Genomic DNA, 17,306 nt, shown 5'->3' on the forward strand with positions numbered 1-17,306 from the left:
TCCTTCCAATCCCTCCTTCTCTTTCTCTCAATATTTCCACTCTCCTTTGCTTTGGATTGTCTTCATTCTTATGGAGAAAATAGCCATATGGGAGCTCTTGGTCTTTCAAGTTCAAATTGTTCAATTTAATAATTTAAGTAGAAAAATATTCTCCACCCATTAGCACCTGCAAAAATCCTGGTATTGGCTCTGATTTACCTACCTTGGATTGTGTGACCATCCTGGGTCATTCACTGTGACTGGGGGATCGGCCAGACCTGAGAAGGTACTGGAACCTCACACCGTGAGACCCTAATTGACTTACAGTAGGAGGGGTTGGCTCCCCGAAGGAAGTCCAGATGCCACTAACCAGAAGAGGGAACAGGTTAAAAACAACCTAAGTGGTAAAAACATAAAATGTGTGCCAAATGGTTCACCTGGTATAATACACATTATACTCTAAGCAGTCATTCTGGAAAACTTTCAGCACACGTGGCCTCTCACATACCAGCAGCACAGGTGACATAGTTGCTGGGTCTGACAGGTGGAGTGGCTGGCCAGCTAGGGTGGACTGGGGAGAGGCAGGGTCCTCTGTTTAAACCAGTGCAATTGCATGTTGTGGACAAGACATTCTTTCAATTTATAAACAGCTATAAAATTAACATACCTATTTATTAGTACATTTTATTCATTTGTTGGTTCACCTATTCAATTTTGTAAGGCCAATGCAAAATTTAGTCAATCATAATAATATGGACCAATCTGGAGTGGCCTGCTTCTTCCTTCCATCTTTTCTCGTCCTCCATATATGGGGGCCAATTCCAGATTGTACCGAGGAAACTCCCGAGGCTCAGAACCAGCACTCCACAGCCAGGCTCATCAGAGTGGGAACAACAGTGTGACATGGCTCCCCACATTCCAGCACGGTGTCTGAGAAAAAGGATAAAGTCAGTGGCTTTCGTGGTGGTTCACCTATCCTAACTAGAAGTGATAACTTTATTTTTGTTAGCCCAGTCTGCCTTCCTGAAACCATCCTGTTATTCCCAGTGACTCTGGGAGTATCTGGTACTCAGATCTCTGGTGTGCTCCTGGGGTCACCGCCTTTCTGGAACTCACACTTTAGCTTATCAGAAGCACTATTTTTCAAATTTTTATTAAATTATGGGGGTGACGTTGGTTAATAGGACCATAGGTTTCGTGTACACATTTCTATGATACAAGATCTGTATATTACACTGTGTGCCCACCACCCAAAGTCAAACCGCTACTGAGGCATAAGAAAAGATGAAGTCCTGCCATTTAGGACAACACGGAGGCACCTTGAGAATACTATGCTAAGTCAGAAGCACTTTTGCTGAGATCATTGGAATGGCCATTGGCAGAGCTTTGTCTGAGCCTGAATCATGGCAGTGACACCTGGGTGTTTTAGTCAAAACAGCAAGGTCAGAAAATGGGAAGAAAGGCTGTGGGTAGGGACAGAGAAGGCAGTTTGGCCAAATTAATGATTACTTAGAGAAAGGAAATCATACACTTTGAGCACTTCTTGGATGACCGCTCTATACACAGAAGTTTCTGCTCTGCAGTCATAGCTCTACTAGGACTTGAGTGCTTTTTAAACGGTACCATGCATAGCAGTGACGGGAGGGAGATCTTGTCAAAACGTAGGTTCTGATTCAGTAGATCAGGGGAGAGGCTGAGGCTCTGAATGCTAGCCAGCCCCCAGGGGATGCTGGTGCTGATGCGGGCAGTGCATAGAACACACTTCGTGCATCGAGTATCATGTCTTCAAGTAACTCTTTGGGGCTTTGGTTGCCTCGCATGTACAATGTGACATCAGTGACTTCCTCATAGGATCATTGATAGAATTAAATAAGAAAGTACAGAGTTTAGAAGAGGACCTGACACAGAGTAAGCACTCCAAAATAATGACTATTATTTATGAAAAATGAGAGCAGCAAAATCCCCACCATGAAGACTAAGTCAGAGTATGACTGTCAAGTGCTCCACCTGGGACTTGATGCATGAAAGTGTTGGCCGTGGACTTCCTATGTGCCCAGCTCCTGAAATGTTTCTCACTTAATCCCTCCTATCTCTATGAGATAGGTACTAATATTCTGCCTCCTGGCAGACATGCAAAACAAGATTTAGTCCAAGAAACTTGCAGAAGACCACGGTTTACTAAGCAGCAGAACTGGGGTCGTGTGGCACCAAAATTTGTGAACTTAGTCATTACTAAATTACTTTAGTAATTTGCCTAAAGTTGGGTACACCATCTCCATCCCTTCCCCATACACGAGGCTGGGCCAATGGTGGCACACAGGGTCCTGACTTTCTTGCCACAGAGCCCTCTGTGTTTTTCACAAGGGCCCTGACCACATCTGAAGAGGTGTCCATCGTCTTCCTCATGGCACAGCAGGTTTGGGAGAAGTCCTCCTTCCTGCTAAGTGACACTTGTTACCAGCACTGCTTTTGTGCCCACCATGCACTCAGCCACCCAACACAGAGAAAGCAGACGAGCTTTGCCATGCTGCTTTTGGAAACCTTATTAACCTCAGATAAGAGTGGTCCGTGTCAGAAATGCAAAGGCAATGGGATGGGTGGAACAGCATTGTGCAGTTCTGGAGAGCACCAAGTGATGGAGAGAATGAGGATGTAATACCATGTTAGGCCAGTCTCTCTGGGAAGATGGGCACACAGGAGTTTTTCAGGGGAGCCTTTGGTGTCACACCTGTGGGGCATGAAGGAAGTATGTTTAGGCAGAGGAAAGAGTTGAACTGAGACGCAGAGGCCTCAGACAGTCCCATAAGTAGCTCTGGAGCTGGGGTGGCCCTTGACTAGTCATACTGGGTCCTCCTACTACTACACGACCAGTCACTGTGCACAGGCTTTCCCTGGGGTGGGGGATCTCTCCATCTGAGTGTAATGCCTGGCCACTCGGAGAGTTATGAGCCACCAACACCCCAGTCTGTGGGGCCATGAGCACCTCCACCCTGAGGGGGGCTCTGGGACGTAGGGCACAGCACACACTGCAACGCATCCCGTGAGCTGCTGTTAGGTGCCGACTTGGCGGCATTATGAAAACAGTGATAAATCTTGCTTTAGGAATAAGATGATGCCATAGGCAAATCCAAAGACTGTTTGGGGAATAATAACGATTTCACTAATAATGGCAACTAGTCAGGGAGATCCTAGTCACTCCCAGCCCTTAAAGTTTTCAAAGTCAATTATTGGATAAGAATGAAAAACAAGACAAAAGAACCAGAGAGGCAATATGCATTAAAACTTTTAGCACAAAGTATTTCAACCATTTCGGCCCATTCTGGGTTCCCTATCTCCAGCTTATACCAAATGCACTTGAATGCATACACACACACCTACACACATCACCTTGGATATGGCTTCCTTTTAGAGACGTAAAATCTCCTGAATCAACTCCGGCTACACTTCCCTAGGCCAGCTTTGAAGGGAGCAGATAAATGAGTTTGACAGAAAACTTTTTGCTTGAAATTTTCTCTTCCTCGGATTGCATAAATTTAAGGGGAAAGTCTGCCAAGTGTTCAGTGACGCTCTGCATGGTGGCCTCTGGCAGGGACATACTGTACCAGCAGCTAAATGAATGTTTTCCTGAATCGCTGGCTTATCATTCTTTATCACCCACTCAGTTCCCCCTTGCTTGCACCAAGGCCTTCTAAATGACTTGGGGAAGGATAGAAAAAAGAAGCAAACTTTTCTGGTACCATGAACAGCACTGTGTATTGAACATCAGTTGCTGAGAATGTGTTTGGTGGATAAGACTGCAGTGATGAACACTGCTAGTCAAAGCTATCTTTTCAAGCCTAAAGTCAGCAGCAAGGGGTCAAGCCCCCCAAAACAGACTATCTGTGACATTTAGGACTGTGACTTTGTGTCAGGAAGCTTCTAGGAAAAAGAATGTCTCACAATAAATTGAGTCATATAATTCCCCTGCTAAAACCCTTCTTGTTGTGCTTAAAATAAATTCCAACCCCCCTAGCATGGCCTACCACGCTCTACAGAGCCCAGACCCTGCCCCTTTCCCAAGCTCATTCAGGGCCCACATTCTCTGCATCTCTGCCACACCCGTGATACCCTTTAGGTTCCTCCATCACGAGCAGGCCTTTTCGGTCCATGGCCAGCACTCTGCTGGTTCCTTCTTCAGTTCAGCTTCAATGTCACCTTAAAAAAATATTTTATTGATTATGTTATCACAGTTGTGCCATGTCCCCCCTTTAGTTCATGTCCATAGGTCATATATATAAGTTCTTTGACTTCTACATTTTTATGCTATTCTTAACCGCCCCATCTATCTTCTACCTACTGTTTATACTACTTATCCTCTGTACCTTTTCCCCCTTCTCCCCACCCACTCCCCTGCTGATAATTGTCCATGTGATCTCCATTTCTGTGATTCTATTCCTGCTCTAATTGTTTGCTTACTTTTTGTTTTTGTTTTAGGTTCAGTTGTTAATAACTGTGAGTTCATTGTTATTTTACTGTTCATATTTTTATCTTCTTTTTCTTAGATAAGTCCCTTTAACATTTCATATAATAAGGTCTTGGTAATGATTAACTCCTTTAACTTGACCTTACCTGGGAAACACTTTATCTGCCTTTCCATTCTAAATGATATCTTTCCTGGATAGAGTAATCTTGGATGTAGGTCCTTGCCTTTCATAACCTCAAATTCTTCTTTCCAACTTATTCTTGCCTGCAAGGTTTGTTTTGAGAAATCAGCTGATAGTCTTATGGGCACTTTTTTATAGGTAACTGTCTCCTTTTATCTTGCTGCTTTTAAGATTCTCTTCCTATCGTTAATCTTGGGTAACTTAACGATGATGTGCCTTGGTGTGTTCCTCCTTGGGTCCAACTTCTTTGGGACTCTCGCTCCCTGGACTTCCTAGAAGTCTATTTCCTCTGACAGATTGGGGAAGTTCTCTTTCATTATTTGTTCAAATAAGTTTTCAATTTCTTGCTCTTCCTCTTTTCCTTCTGGTACCCCTATGACTCAGATGTTGGAATGTTTAAAGATGTCCTGAAGGTTCCTAAGCCTCTTCTCATTTTTTTGAATTCTTGCTTCTTCATTCTGTTCTGGTTGAATGTTTCTTTCTTCCTTCTGATCCCTACTGTTGATTTGAGTCCCAGTTCACTTCCCGTCACTGTTGATTCTCTGTACATTTTCCTTTATTTCACTTAGCATAGCCTTCAATTTTTTTCATCTAATTTGTGACCATATTCAGCCAATTCTCTGAGCATCCCAATTAGCAGTGTTTTGAACTGTGCATCTGATAGGTTGGCTATCTCTGCATTGCTTAGTTGTATTTTTTATGGAGCTTTGATCTGTTCTTTGATTTGGGCCATTTTTTTTTTTTTTGGTCTAGGCATGCCTGTTACATAGTAAGGGGTGGAGCCTTAGGTGTTCACCAGAGCGGGGTAACCCACATCGATGGGTGGTGATGATGCATGTAGGGGAGGGATCGAGGGGGAAAAATGCCAGTTGCTCCACTCTCTGCTGGTTTTCAGTCACTTCCCCTACTACTCACAAGTGGATTGGGCCCTTCTGGTACTGATTCCTGGGTGGGTGGGTTTGTGTATGTTTTAGGACCCTGTGGATCTCTCCAATGAACTCTCCTGTGAGTCTCTCCCAGCACCTCAATCCCCACAGCTGTTTTCAATTAGTGTTTTGAGGCTTTATTTCCCCACACTGGAACCCTGGGTTGCATGGTCTGTCTCGCTCCCCAGTTGTTCCTCCTGGTTTATCTGCACGTGAATGTGGGATCTCCCAGTCTGCAATCCACTGCCTTGCCGCAAGTCCTCTCTGCCTGGCTGCCCATCTCCACCCCTCCTACATGTCTGGATGAATGTTTCTTCTTTAAGTCCTTGGTTGTCAGGCTTCCACACAGTTTGATTTTCTGCCAGTTCTGATTGTTTCTTGTTTTTAAATTTATTGTTTGTCAGTCTTTTGGTTGTGCAAAGAGGCACAGTGTGTCTACCTATGCCTTCATCTTGGCCGGAAGTCCAATGTTGCCTTTTAAGAGGGGCCTTCCCTGTCCATGACCCTTCACTTTTATTCTCTATTCTCACAGTATGTTCTTACTTTTCTTCACTGTGCTCACATACCAGAAATTGTAGTTATTTATTTACTTAATTCTTTGTTTGTGGTCTCTTTCCCACACTTGATTTTACTCTGTGAATTGCAAGGACCCTAATATCTGCCTGTTCACCCCTGGAAACCCAGTATCAGGCACACAGTAGGTCCTTGGTAAATATTTGTCATTGGAGTGAACAGTGTTTCATCTGGCTCTGCAGTCCAATGCTTTCTATTTTATAAAATACGTGTAGATTTTAAAGGATGGCTTTGTATGTTTGGAGATATCTCACAGACATAAGCTGGATATATTTTTAGGATGGGGCGACGTTCCAAATTATTTGTATGTATATGTAGTACAAATATCTATCTTTTCCCAGTCTGTGGCTTTCCTTCCTTACAATAGTGTCATCTGATGAATGGATGCTCTTAATTTTAACGAAATACAACGTGCCCTTTTTTATGATAGTGTTTTTTGTATTCTATGTGGCATTTTGCCTACTTTGGGTCTTGAGGGTCCTAGTACACCTGAGATAGCTTTTGGACGAAGAAATCGCAAAGATAAGGATAAACGGGCTATATTCCACCTCCCCGATCAGAGCCCAATGTGCCCGCCTGGCCCTTTCCCAAATCCTCCTCCTTCAGGAGGCGGTGGCCAACTGGCTTCACCCTATACACACACCCGGGAAAGCTCAGGTGAGCCTGTCTCCTCCGTGGGTGGCGAGGTGATGCCGCCCTCTGCCACTATCACTCCGCCACCATCACTCCACCAGGATCACCCCGCCAGGATCACCCCGCCAGGATCACCTCGCCAAGATCACTCCTCCAGGATCTCCCCACCAGGATCACCTCGGCAGGATCACTCCACCAGGATCACTCCGCCACCATCACCCCCCCATCCCCCACCCCGTGCCTTCGCCTCTGCAGACGGCAAGGAATCAACCACACGGACAGAGTCATTCACCAGGTATATTTGAAGTAGAAGCTCTTTGAGCTATACACGTGCACAAATGATTCAGTTGGTGGAAATCACCCCCTCCCCCCATATTTAAACTCTTCAAACTTAAAATAGTGCTAAAGAGGTTTGCATAATGTGCGTCATGGAAATGCTGAGGCAGTTCTGACTTGCACAGTGCTAGGAGCTTCCTCGGAGCCGCTTCCCGCCTCCTGCGAAAAGTCCCTCTTCTCCCTCCCGAAGCCCGATCTCGTGAGAGAATCGCTTCGTAGGAGACCGACTCACATGGACACGTTGCTGTCAAGTTCACCCAAACTAACCCCTTAGGTCACACACTCCACTGAGCTGTTATTTTACAGCTACACGGACCGGTCGATCCAACTTTTACTACAGTTGGTTGAAAGTGCCTGATGTATGTGTTTTTAAACATTGAAAAGCCATTTCCAAATATTTTCTCTCAACCAGATTTTCTTTAAAACCTGCATTCTGAAATTTCTGAGTGGTTTAAAAAGCCAACCGGCAGAAGGTTGGGGAGATTCAGCACGAAATGGCCGACGTCGGCCCTTCTCCGTCCGGCTCCCTAGCGGAGGGTGGCGTGTCTCCCACTAGAGGGCGACATCTACCCACTAGTGCGTCTGGTCTCCTCGTTTGTCAGGGAACACCGAAAAACCTCCACAGCAAAGGGAAGTCAAAAGCATTTGCTTATCAGACACTCCTCAGATCTTATTTTTAAGAGGAGGTTTCCTTTTTCTTATGAAAACTCGGGACTTTACAAGCAATGCTGTCCTCAGTTTCACCTATACTGTGTCCAGTACTATATTGCTATATTCACAGTAGAACGGACTTTAATTTCTGAGTGATCAGTCTCTGTGTCTTAAGTTTCTGATAAAACTAACATACACCTTAGTCAAAAACCACAACAATCCTTCTATCAGTTGGCTGTGTTACTGTTCTCACGTGTTTTTCTGAGCCTTGGGTAATGAAAGTATTTCCCCACTCCGTCATATTGGCATTTGCATCTAAAGTAATTCATTAAAGTACGGGAGGAGACGAGGCCTGGCACATGTAGCAGAAGGTAATGGTTCTATCGGTGTATGTTGTGTAATGCACTTTGGGCTAGAGAAATAGAAAAATCACATGTGACGAAAACAAATAAGTTTCTGGGCAATACGGGCATTGCATGAGTAGTGTTGGCGTACATTTACCTACCATCCTTCGCCTTTTAATACGCTCAGCAGCTGCTACATTCTAGAGATTTGGCTTCATCCGAATTGTCTACAACTGACATTAGCATCTTTATTTTAAAACAAGTCGTCTTGATAGCAAAGATTTGGCTAATCATTTATATACTAGCATGAGAAGTTTTGTGTCCTTTCAAAATTCAGCATTATCCTTAATAGACTGTAATATTATCTGATTATCAGTATTAGTATATGAATGCATTCATAAGCAATGCACATATTATGCTTTTAAGCAGCAAATGGCTGAGCAATCACTAAATAAAAAACATCCGGATTTTAAAAGCACAGCTGAAACATTTGTACAAATATACAAAGAGAAAAAACAATCGTTCAGACACCATGAAACTTTTATAATAAATAGGTTTGTCTGAAATCAGTCTCTATCATCCTGGACAAGCCTCCCCAACGAGGCTGGGAAAGTTCTATATGAATGTGGGGTTCAAAATCTACTGAGAAATATCTTTGGGGCCAAGCTCAATTTTGCCTCCAGGAATTTTGATAGAGCTATGAAGTATTGACTCAGAGTAGTGAATACACCCAGACTTGTTGCGCTGGACGATGCTGATAATTTTTCTAATCTACATAGGACATGGCTGGATGCTGACAATCTGTGAGTCAATAGTACATCCTCAAATCATGAAAATAAATGCTGGTGATCATGCATGTCCTGGGAATGTCGGGATGCAGAGGACTGAGTGAGACCGGATAGGGATATCTCATGCAGTCAAAGTCAAGTTTAATTATGGTCCTACTTAAGTGGCCAGGAATAAACAACACACACACACATCAGGACTGGGACCAAAACGGCTCACAAACAACACAGGTGCTATTTGTCACTGATGTCTCTGGCTGGGATCACCACGAGAGAATGAAGATATAGGCTGTGCTGATTGTTTAATAAGAAAATACTACTTTTTTCCCTAGAACCTTCTATCTAAATAATGGATTACACATGATGGGTATGATATGATCGGGAAACATATCACCTTTCCTAGCCCTTTTGTCTGAGAGGCTTGATTACAAGGGAGGAATCTCAAACAACCGAACACCCAGTGATTTAAAGGCAATTTTTTTTTCAACAAACAACAGGAGGGGAAAAGCGTGATAAAGAGAAGACGGATATTGTCGTCGAGGAGGCGTGGTGAGCTCAGTTGGACACGGAGGGCGAGGGTGGCAGGCCAGGACGCCGGGTCTGGATGATTTTTGGCTTTGGGGAAGTCTTTGGGTCCTCTTCCTCCTCGATGTCACTGTCACACACGTGCACGACCACACTTGGGGTGGACTCAGTCCCTGCGTGGAGCTCATACTTCTCTCCTGAAAAGCAAGAAAAGTGGGAGTGAGAAACAGATTTTTTCGGAAGGTTTTCTTAGGAAGTGAGAAGAATTTACAGTCTCAGGAGATGTGGGATCTTATCCAGGGGCAGCTCGGGGCCATGGGGAATGGAATGCAATCTACCTGCCACTGTGTCCCAGACCTGCCACCTATCAACTGTACAACACTGAAGAGGCCACTGAACCTCTCTTAGCCTCAGGTCCTCAATTTAAACATCAAAATGTCAATGCCTTCGCTCCATAGGATTGTGGCGAGGCCTGGATGGGCCTGTTGGTGACTTATGGGTTTCTCTTTGATTTGCCAGCGTTGCTGCTAATTTTAGTCACCTCGAGCCAATCACTTCCCGTCTTCACCTTTTGGATGAGGTGGTCTCTAAGTTCTCCAGCTGGAAATGTCTTACAGCAAGAGCTGTCCCAGGATGGAACAGGTGATGGGGCAGGATCATGGCTCATTTGGGGTTTGTCGCAGTTATGGGGAACTGAATTGGGTGACTATCCAGGTCTTTTTCAGTCCTAAAGGTCTACCGTTCTTAACTTGCTTATCTTACAATCAAATTGCTGTCAGCCAATTGGATTCTCTCTGTCTTTTTTCACTTCAGGAGGTATTGACTGAGCATCGCCCAAGCTCTGGCCCATGGCTAGCCATAAAGGCTACAAAGCCCAACAAAACAAGTTGTGCCTTTCACAAGATCACAGCCTAGTGGTGGCATGCGGACACAGGAAGTGTCACAAGTTTCCACGTAGGTGCCGGGTGGCAATATATGTCAAGGACTATAGTACCAAAGTGTAAGGAGCAAGTAACGCTAAGAGGCTGCCTAGTGGAGGTGACAGTTGCCCAGGTCTGAAAGACAGGGAGACCTCGGGGGGTGGAGCAGGAAGAGAGGCAGTCTCACTCCGCACGCTTGCAAATGCTCCTCTTAATCTTCTCCGGACACCCTACCCTGTCCTTCCTATCCTTCATGAATCAAAAGAAAAATCTATAAGCAATGTCTCCCGGGCATACTCCTGTTCAGTGGGTCTCCAGGCCTCACTAAGATCAAGTCCTAATTTTTTAGACTAGGATAGGAGACTCTGCATAATCTCCTCAATCTTTTCCAACATTACCTCCAGCAATTCCCTATTTGCTTTGGTCAAATTGGTTTACCTGCTGGCCCGTGCTCGTGACAGTCACGTGTTGTACCCACCAACCTGACACTTTTACTTGGCAGAGCCAGACCTCTCTGTGAGACCCCCTGAGTCCTGTCTCCCCTCCAGGATCACTGCCAGACACCACCCAGTCCTGGAACCTTGCGTGTCATCCTCAGTGTGCAGTGGAAAATGCCCCCTCTGGGCCACTAAGCAAGTATTGTCAGTTCCAGGTCTAGGGCACGGTTTGTGTGCTACCGTGCACACCTGGTGGAGAACAGCAGCCCCTGGCAGGGGACAGTGTTAAATTCTGGGTGCTGACCTTGGCGACTGGGGAACACTGATCATGCAGTGAGTGTTAAAGCTCTTCTGAGTCTCGCTGGGAAGGATTTAAACATTCAGAGTCAGCTACTGTTACGGGCTGAATTATGCCCCCTGCTCTCCTCAAAAAAGGTGTTGAAATTCTAATTCCTAGGACCTATTAATGTGGCCTATTTGGAATTAGGATCTTTGCAGATGGTTAAGTCGAAATGAGGCCATTAGGGTGGGTCCTATTTTAAAACAGCCGGTGTCCATATAAAAAGGGGAAAACAGGACTCGGGTCCACACACGGGGAGAGCGCCTTGCACTGCCAGAAGCCAGAGGAGAGACTGGAGTTGTTCCTTCCCTAGCACCTTCAGGAGGGAGCATGGCCCCGTCAACAGCTTGACATCAGACTTCCAACCTCCAGAGGTGGAGTCCATCAGTTTTGGTGGATTAAGCCTCCCGGTCTGTGGTACTTCGTTACGGCAGTCCTAGCAAAGCAGTGCAGCCTCAGGCTGCTGAGAGTGCCCTCTTTCTGTGAAGAGTCCCCCTCAACATCCTGGCTGTAGAGCAAGGCTCTCCTTGGTGAGGGCAGCACATACTTCACAAACATGGAGCATCACACCCCCAGCATTCCCCTGCGTATTGCCAGTAGCAGGGAAAGACAGAGCTAACCAGAGCCATAGACGCGTGGCTCCTACAGATTCTATTATTTGAAGTCCAGATCTGGTGAAGTTGCAGGTGGAGAGAGTTGTGTCCACAAGTATTAAATCTCTGACATGCATGAGTGGAAGGACCAGTTTAGATTCAGAGGAGGACAGCGGCACAAACGGCACACAGAGCAACACTGGGAAGCAGCTAGTGGCTGATCACTCCCGCTACACTTCCCTGGTCACCTGGAGAACAGGAATCGCTGGCACAGCCTCACAGCACTGTCGTCCATTCTGAAGTTACATTACATATCCTTGCAGCTGTGGTATACATACAGATGCTACCTATAGCCCATTTAAATGTTTGTTCTGTTCTCCTTGAAGCATCTTGTCATTCTTGTCAGAATCCCGAGGTAGAAGAACCATTTCAGACATTGCTAAGGAGAAGAGCCCACAGGAACCGGCTCATTCCGAGAGGTGCGTAAAAGGCTCTGGGCCAGGGGTGCGCAGGCTGGCTGGCAGCACCTTTGAGCAGTGCTTCTCAAACACCTGATGGCTTACTGTTAAAGACAGAGTTTTCCAGTATGAGGATGAGCCCTGCAAATTCTGACTTAGTGACACCTGCACCGGTGCCCCACACCCACAGGTGCCCCATGGTCACCAGGCTTTGTGTGGCAGGCAGGAGGCTGTGGTCCAGAAGGGCACTGGCGTGCCAGCATGCGCCCCCTCTGGTCCTCCACGAAGCTTCATGATTTTCCATTGGACAATGATAAGGGTGCAGGCAGAGGGCAGTGCAGGGAGGGGTGCGGAGGATGAACAAAGGAAAAGAAGCAGGGAGTCCAGGTCAGCCCGGCAGCCACCCCAGCCATCAGAGCTAATTAAGCTTTGACATTCTCATTTTTTTCTGGGAGAAGAGGATGTCTTGAAAAGTTGCACAGCCAACGGTGACTGAGTTCACTGAATCCAAGGTTTCTTCAATTTCCTCTTTCCTTGGGGAACACTTTGCAATTCTGAATGAGAGACTCTCTCAAACAAGACACGGAGGAGGAAGTGATGTCTGAGTAATCCAATGAGGTGGCTCTTGTTTCTGTGGGTGGAATTTCTTCCAGGTTCACACATTGGGAGAAGTGCCTTTTGAAGAAACACAGGGGCCGAGGAAGGGTCCTTCATGGCTCTGCTGGCTGTGACGCAGGGAAGAAGGAGCAGCAGTCTCTTGCCCTTGGAGGCGGGGATGAAGAAAAGCCAGTCATGGCAGGGCGGGCATGGTGATTGTGGGACCCAGGCATAAGGAGGTGACACAGGGACCCTGGCCAGGGGGCTGACCAGACATCCTGCCCCTTTCCTCATCTGTTGGTCAGAAGTTAGCTTTTTTTTTTAAGTAGCAGTAAAATATGATCTAGCCTTTTGATCAAACCATTGGCTTGCCCTGGCTTGGATAAAGAGCATTCCTTGCAGATCCTTCTAGTTGAGGTGTGTTTACTCTTCAAAAGTGGGTACCTTCCCCTCAGTCTGGGGGGGCTGGGGCCCACTCAGAGTGGGAGAGGGGCAAGCACACCATGCAGGGCACCCTGTGGGGGTCACCCTAAGGGGCCAATGTCAGATCAGCCTGGTAGTAGACATATTTTATTGCCGGGACTCCGTTAATTCTGACATTTCACTGTTCTATTTTTGGAAAGGTTCTTACTATCGAAATCCAGCAAAGCTGAACAGCTGTTGAGAGCCCACAAAGTATGAAATAGCTTTGGTCTGGCTGGATTGAATTTCTCTCTTTTTTTGGCCTCTCTTTCCCTTTGGTCTTCAGCGTAGTCCTCCTGTACCATGAGGGTCGATGCCAGTGCTACCAGCCTGCATTGGGACCAGTTGGACTCAGTAGGGGTCAAGGAGCCAATGGTGCCTCATGTCCACAGGGTGGGCAGGGCCACATAGAGCAGCATTTCTTGTGAAGAAAAAGCAGAGTTTCATCCAGCACGCTCCCACTCCTTCAGTCTGTATTCGAATTGTCCTTTCCCCTGCGAGCAGGAAGCAGGCCAGGCTCAAAAGTCCCCAGAAGTCACACTGATCAGGGTTTTCTAGCCACCCCCATGAAAGAAATTCCCAGCCGCACAAATGCAAAGTCCTCTAGCATGCCGTCACAGTTAAGTTGTCGTTCAGGCCTTTGGAATTGATACAGGCTTGGGTGCGACCAAAAATAAATGCTAAAGTCCCGTCTCCTCTTTTCCTGAGTGGATGGAGACAGGTTGCAGATGACGTCTCTGTTCTTGCATGTCTGGAGGAAGTGGAGGTGGCCACGGCTGCTTCCTGTCCTCAGGAGGGGGGTGTTGAGTCCCCGGGCTGGGGGACACTGTGACATGTTCTGGCACAATCACAGAGAAATGTGTTGGTGATCGGTGGTCCCAGTGGCCCAGGAAGTTTTCCATCATATTATCTTTGACATATGGTCCATGAGTTGGCCCTTCTTGAATTCTTCCTACAATAACCAGTATGATTATGCACAGTTTATAAAAATCAGCATAATGCAGATATGTTAAGAGTGAGCTGATAATACACAAAATACTATATTTATGTGTAGCTGAGCAGAGTGGAGACTGTTCATATTCCTCATAAGAAAACTTTTGTGATGGAGAGCAAGAGAAGCATTCCTAAAACTTCAGCACCTCCCAGAATAAGTCCTTATATGACTTCTCCCAGGAATAGATGTAACCCCTACCCTGGAGGCTTTCACCAGCAAAGTTCAGCAGGCATATGACAAAGGTTTGCATCATTTCCCAGCCTTACTGCTGTTCTTCTCGGAAGATTCTTTCCCTGCAACAACATGAGCCCCCCATTCCTGTCCCTCTGAGAAGCTCTGTGCATACTCAGGCCTGATCTCACACTTGACGCACTGACATCTCCACCTGCGTCTCCTACTCTTTTCCAAACTCACATATCTAAAGTAGGACGATGTCTTCTCTTTGCCAATCTGTGTTTACTTCCGAGCTGTCCCATTTGTCTTAGAGACTTTTAGATGCAATTCCTTAGAGTTGGTCATCCTTGAATTCGCTCTTTCTTTCATCTACTGTAATTAAGCCAGGGAGCATTGCTGACTATTGTTTTGAAAGTTTTCAGGAGCTCCCTCCATGCGCCTCCTCCCATGCAGAGGAGTCTCACCTGGTTTCCCCACCACAGGAAGTAACCTCCCTGACAGAAGAAACTTCCTCAGAACATTCGGAAGCTTCACCTTTTCACTTGCTAGTGATGTGACTCTCAGTGTTCTACATTTTCACACCCTAGTTTCCTCATCAGTTAAATGGGAATGACCACCACATCCTTGGGATGCTACAAAATAAAGAACTAGGTGTCAAATACTTTATACAGCCTTCGCAAAATACATGACATTTAAGGTGATACTATGGTCAGTGCTGCCCTCCAACGTAATTTCTGGTTTTCAACGTGATGAACTAGTCTGGTCATACTACACAATAGTTAAAGAAAGAAGCCTGACTAACTGCAAAGCGCTTTGATGCAGTAGAGCCCCGGTTGGAAACAGAAGTAAAGGGACGATGACTCGCTGGGTCCCAAGTAACAGTGGGTGTCATCGATTCTGATCCTCAAAACTGAATGACCCTTTCCCCCTGGACCACTGTCCCCTTCCCTCCTCATTGGTAACTTCCTCTCCTTTTTCTTCTTTCTTCCTACCCATTTCCGAGTTGCCTTTTTAATGAGATCTCTGATTTTCTCTTTCTGAGATAGTGCAAACCACTCATATCTAATGCTTGATTAGATCACATTTTCTATTATTCATTGTTTTATCTGGTGATGTTTCAAACCACAGAAGCCAGGACTTGAGCTTCTTTGGTGACGGCTGCAGTTTAAGGTGTATGTAAGTGCTCAGCAAACACATTATTGATTTACGGAGGCATCGAGCTCAACGGTTTATGACCTACTCGTGTCATATCTAATACATACGCACACATGAATTTTTCTCCTATAGTTAAATGTGTAAGTTCTAGCTTTTCAGCCGAGCTGACAACTATCAAAGGGAGGTATTGCCCTCATTTTCAGTGGGCTGTCGGTGCTAGGCCAGAGAGACTCTCTGTCTGCCTTAAACGTAACAACTTACGGAGCACTTGCCAAATGCCAGACCCAGCTCTTAAGTACTGCATATAAAATGGATATTTAATTATGACGGCAGTTCTGTCCCTTGGGGTTTATACTGTCTTATTCATACAGGAGGAAAGTGAGATCACCCAGGTAGTGAATGGGAGAGCCTGGATTCAGTCAAGCTCAGTCAAACCTTGTCTGACTTCAGAGGCTGTGCCGCTCCTCACCACCCAGTTACTCCCACTGTTTTCCTATTGTATAAGAGACTCTACTGAAAGGGAGCCTCATTTTATCCTCTACTTTTAATACATTTTCATGGCAACTCATATTCTCAGTGAGTATTTGTTCTCTAGCTAAAGGAGCAGTGTTTATTCCTTTTGCATCCTGCCTCTTTTTGTTTGGCCAATCGCTAGTTTTTCTAGGCATGATTTTCAAGCAATGAACCTTGTCAAAAAACAGCATTTACTAAATTATAAAAAGAAAAGGACTATACATTAGACAGAGTTAATCCATATCTCTTATAGTGACTTGGGACTCTGAAAAAAGACCCTCTATGTTTCCTTCTTGCTTTAAGTTTATTATCTTTCATATTAAAGGTGAATTCTCAACCTAGGAAAGTCATGGGTTGTAGCTGCTTATTCCTGTGTTGTGAAGACAGTCATACCACTTCCTGTCCACAGTGCTCTTCAGTCACCGTGCCACTCCTTCATGAAGGACTGTCCTCACTGCGCTCTCTCCCCTTGGACCTGGCAGGCCTTTATGGGGCCTTGGCAGATACAGTATAGTGGTAGTAACCAAAATGCCACGCACTTCCACCTTATTCTGTCAGTATGCTCACTCCTGGAACCTCACCTCCATGTTGTGAGGAAGTCTGAGCAGCCCGTGAAGGGCTCAAATAGAGAGGCACCAGGGCCCATGACCCGCAGCCTTCCTGATCTGGCAGCCAACAGCCACATCCCACCTGCCAGCCACGTGAGCACACCATCCTGAGAGCTGATTGGCCAGTTCCCTGCTGAACTGCCTAGCAACAACGCACAGAGCAGAGATGAGCTGTCCTTTTGAGCCCTGCCCAAAGGGAAGGAAAAAGGGAGAGACAGAGAATGTGTGTGTGTGTGTGTGTGTGTGTGTGTGTGTGTGAAGGGAGAGGGCAGCAGATGACATTTCTTTGTAGTGTCCTTCTTCTTTCCCCTCTTTGCTCCACGCTGGTACCTCTAGCTCCTTACAGGACAGTCCTTGCCTCTATGTCTCTGTCACATTTGAGAACCACCTAATAAACACTGCTCAAGTGTAATTAGTGTGATTCTCAAACACTCCCAGTGGTCTCTGAAAATGTGATAGGGATTTTTTTTTTTGTCATAGGGACTGCGTTGGGTGTGGGTACTGGCATTTTAGCAGGTGATGCCCGAGGATGCTAAACGTACTGCAATATGTAGGGCGGTCAGTTCCAAAATACCACACTGAGAAACACTGAGTTAAGAGTTTAAAATAGGCACTTATATTTTAATAGGAGACTGGGATATGGTTTGAAAACCAACTGGG

At 45.9% G+C, this 17,306-nt stretch overlaps 1 protein-coding gene across 3 annotated transcripts in view; it reads right to left on the minus strand.

Moving 5' to 3' along the window:
• Positions 1-7,033: 7,033 nt before the first annotated feature.
• RCAN2 (regulator of calcineurin 2) overlaps positions 7,034-17,306 on the minus strand; it is a 260,809-nt gene continuing 250,536 nt past the window's right edge. For all 3 annotated transcript variants that reach the window (XM_037054229.1, XM_037054235.1, XM_037054243.1), the window contains one exon: positions 7,034-9,592. In XM_037054229.1, coding sequence (XP_036910124.1) covers positions 9,426-9,592 — 167 coding nt within the window. In that variant the 3' untranslated portion in view covers positions 7,034-9,425. The remainder of the gene's footprint in view (positions 9,593-17,306) is intronic.

This window comes from Sturnira hondurensis, unplaced genomic scaffold (assembly GCF_014824575.4).
Source record: "Sturnira hondurensis isolate 20B ecotype Veracruz unplaced genomic scaffold, ASM1482457v3 Scaffold0000880, whole genome shotgun sequence".
NCBI classification, from domain to species: domain Eukaryota; kingdom Metazoa; phylum Chordata; class Mammalia; order Chiroptera; family Phyllostomidae; genus Sturnira; species Sturnira hondurensis.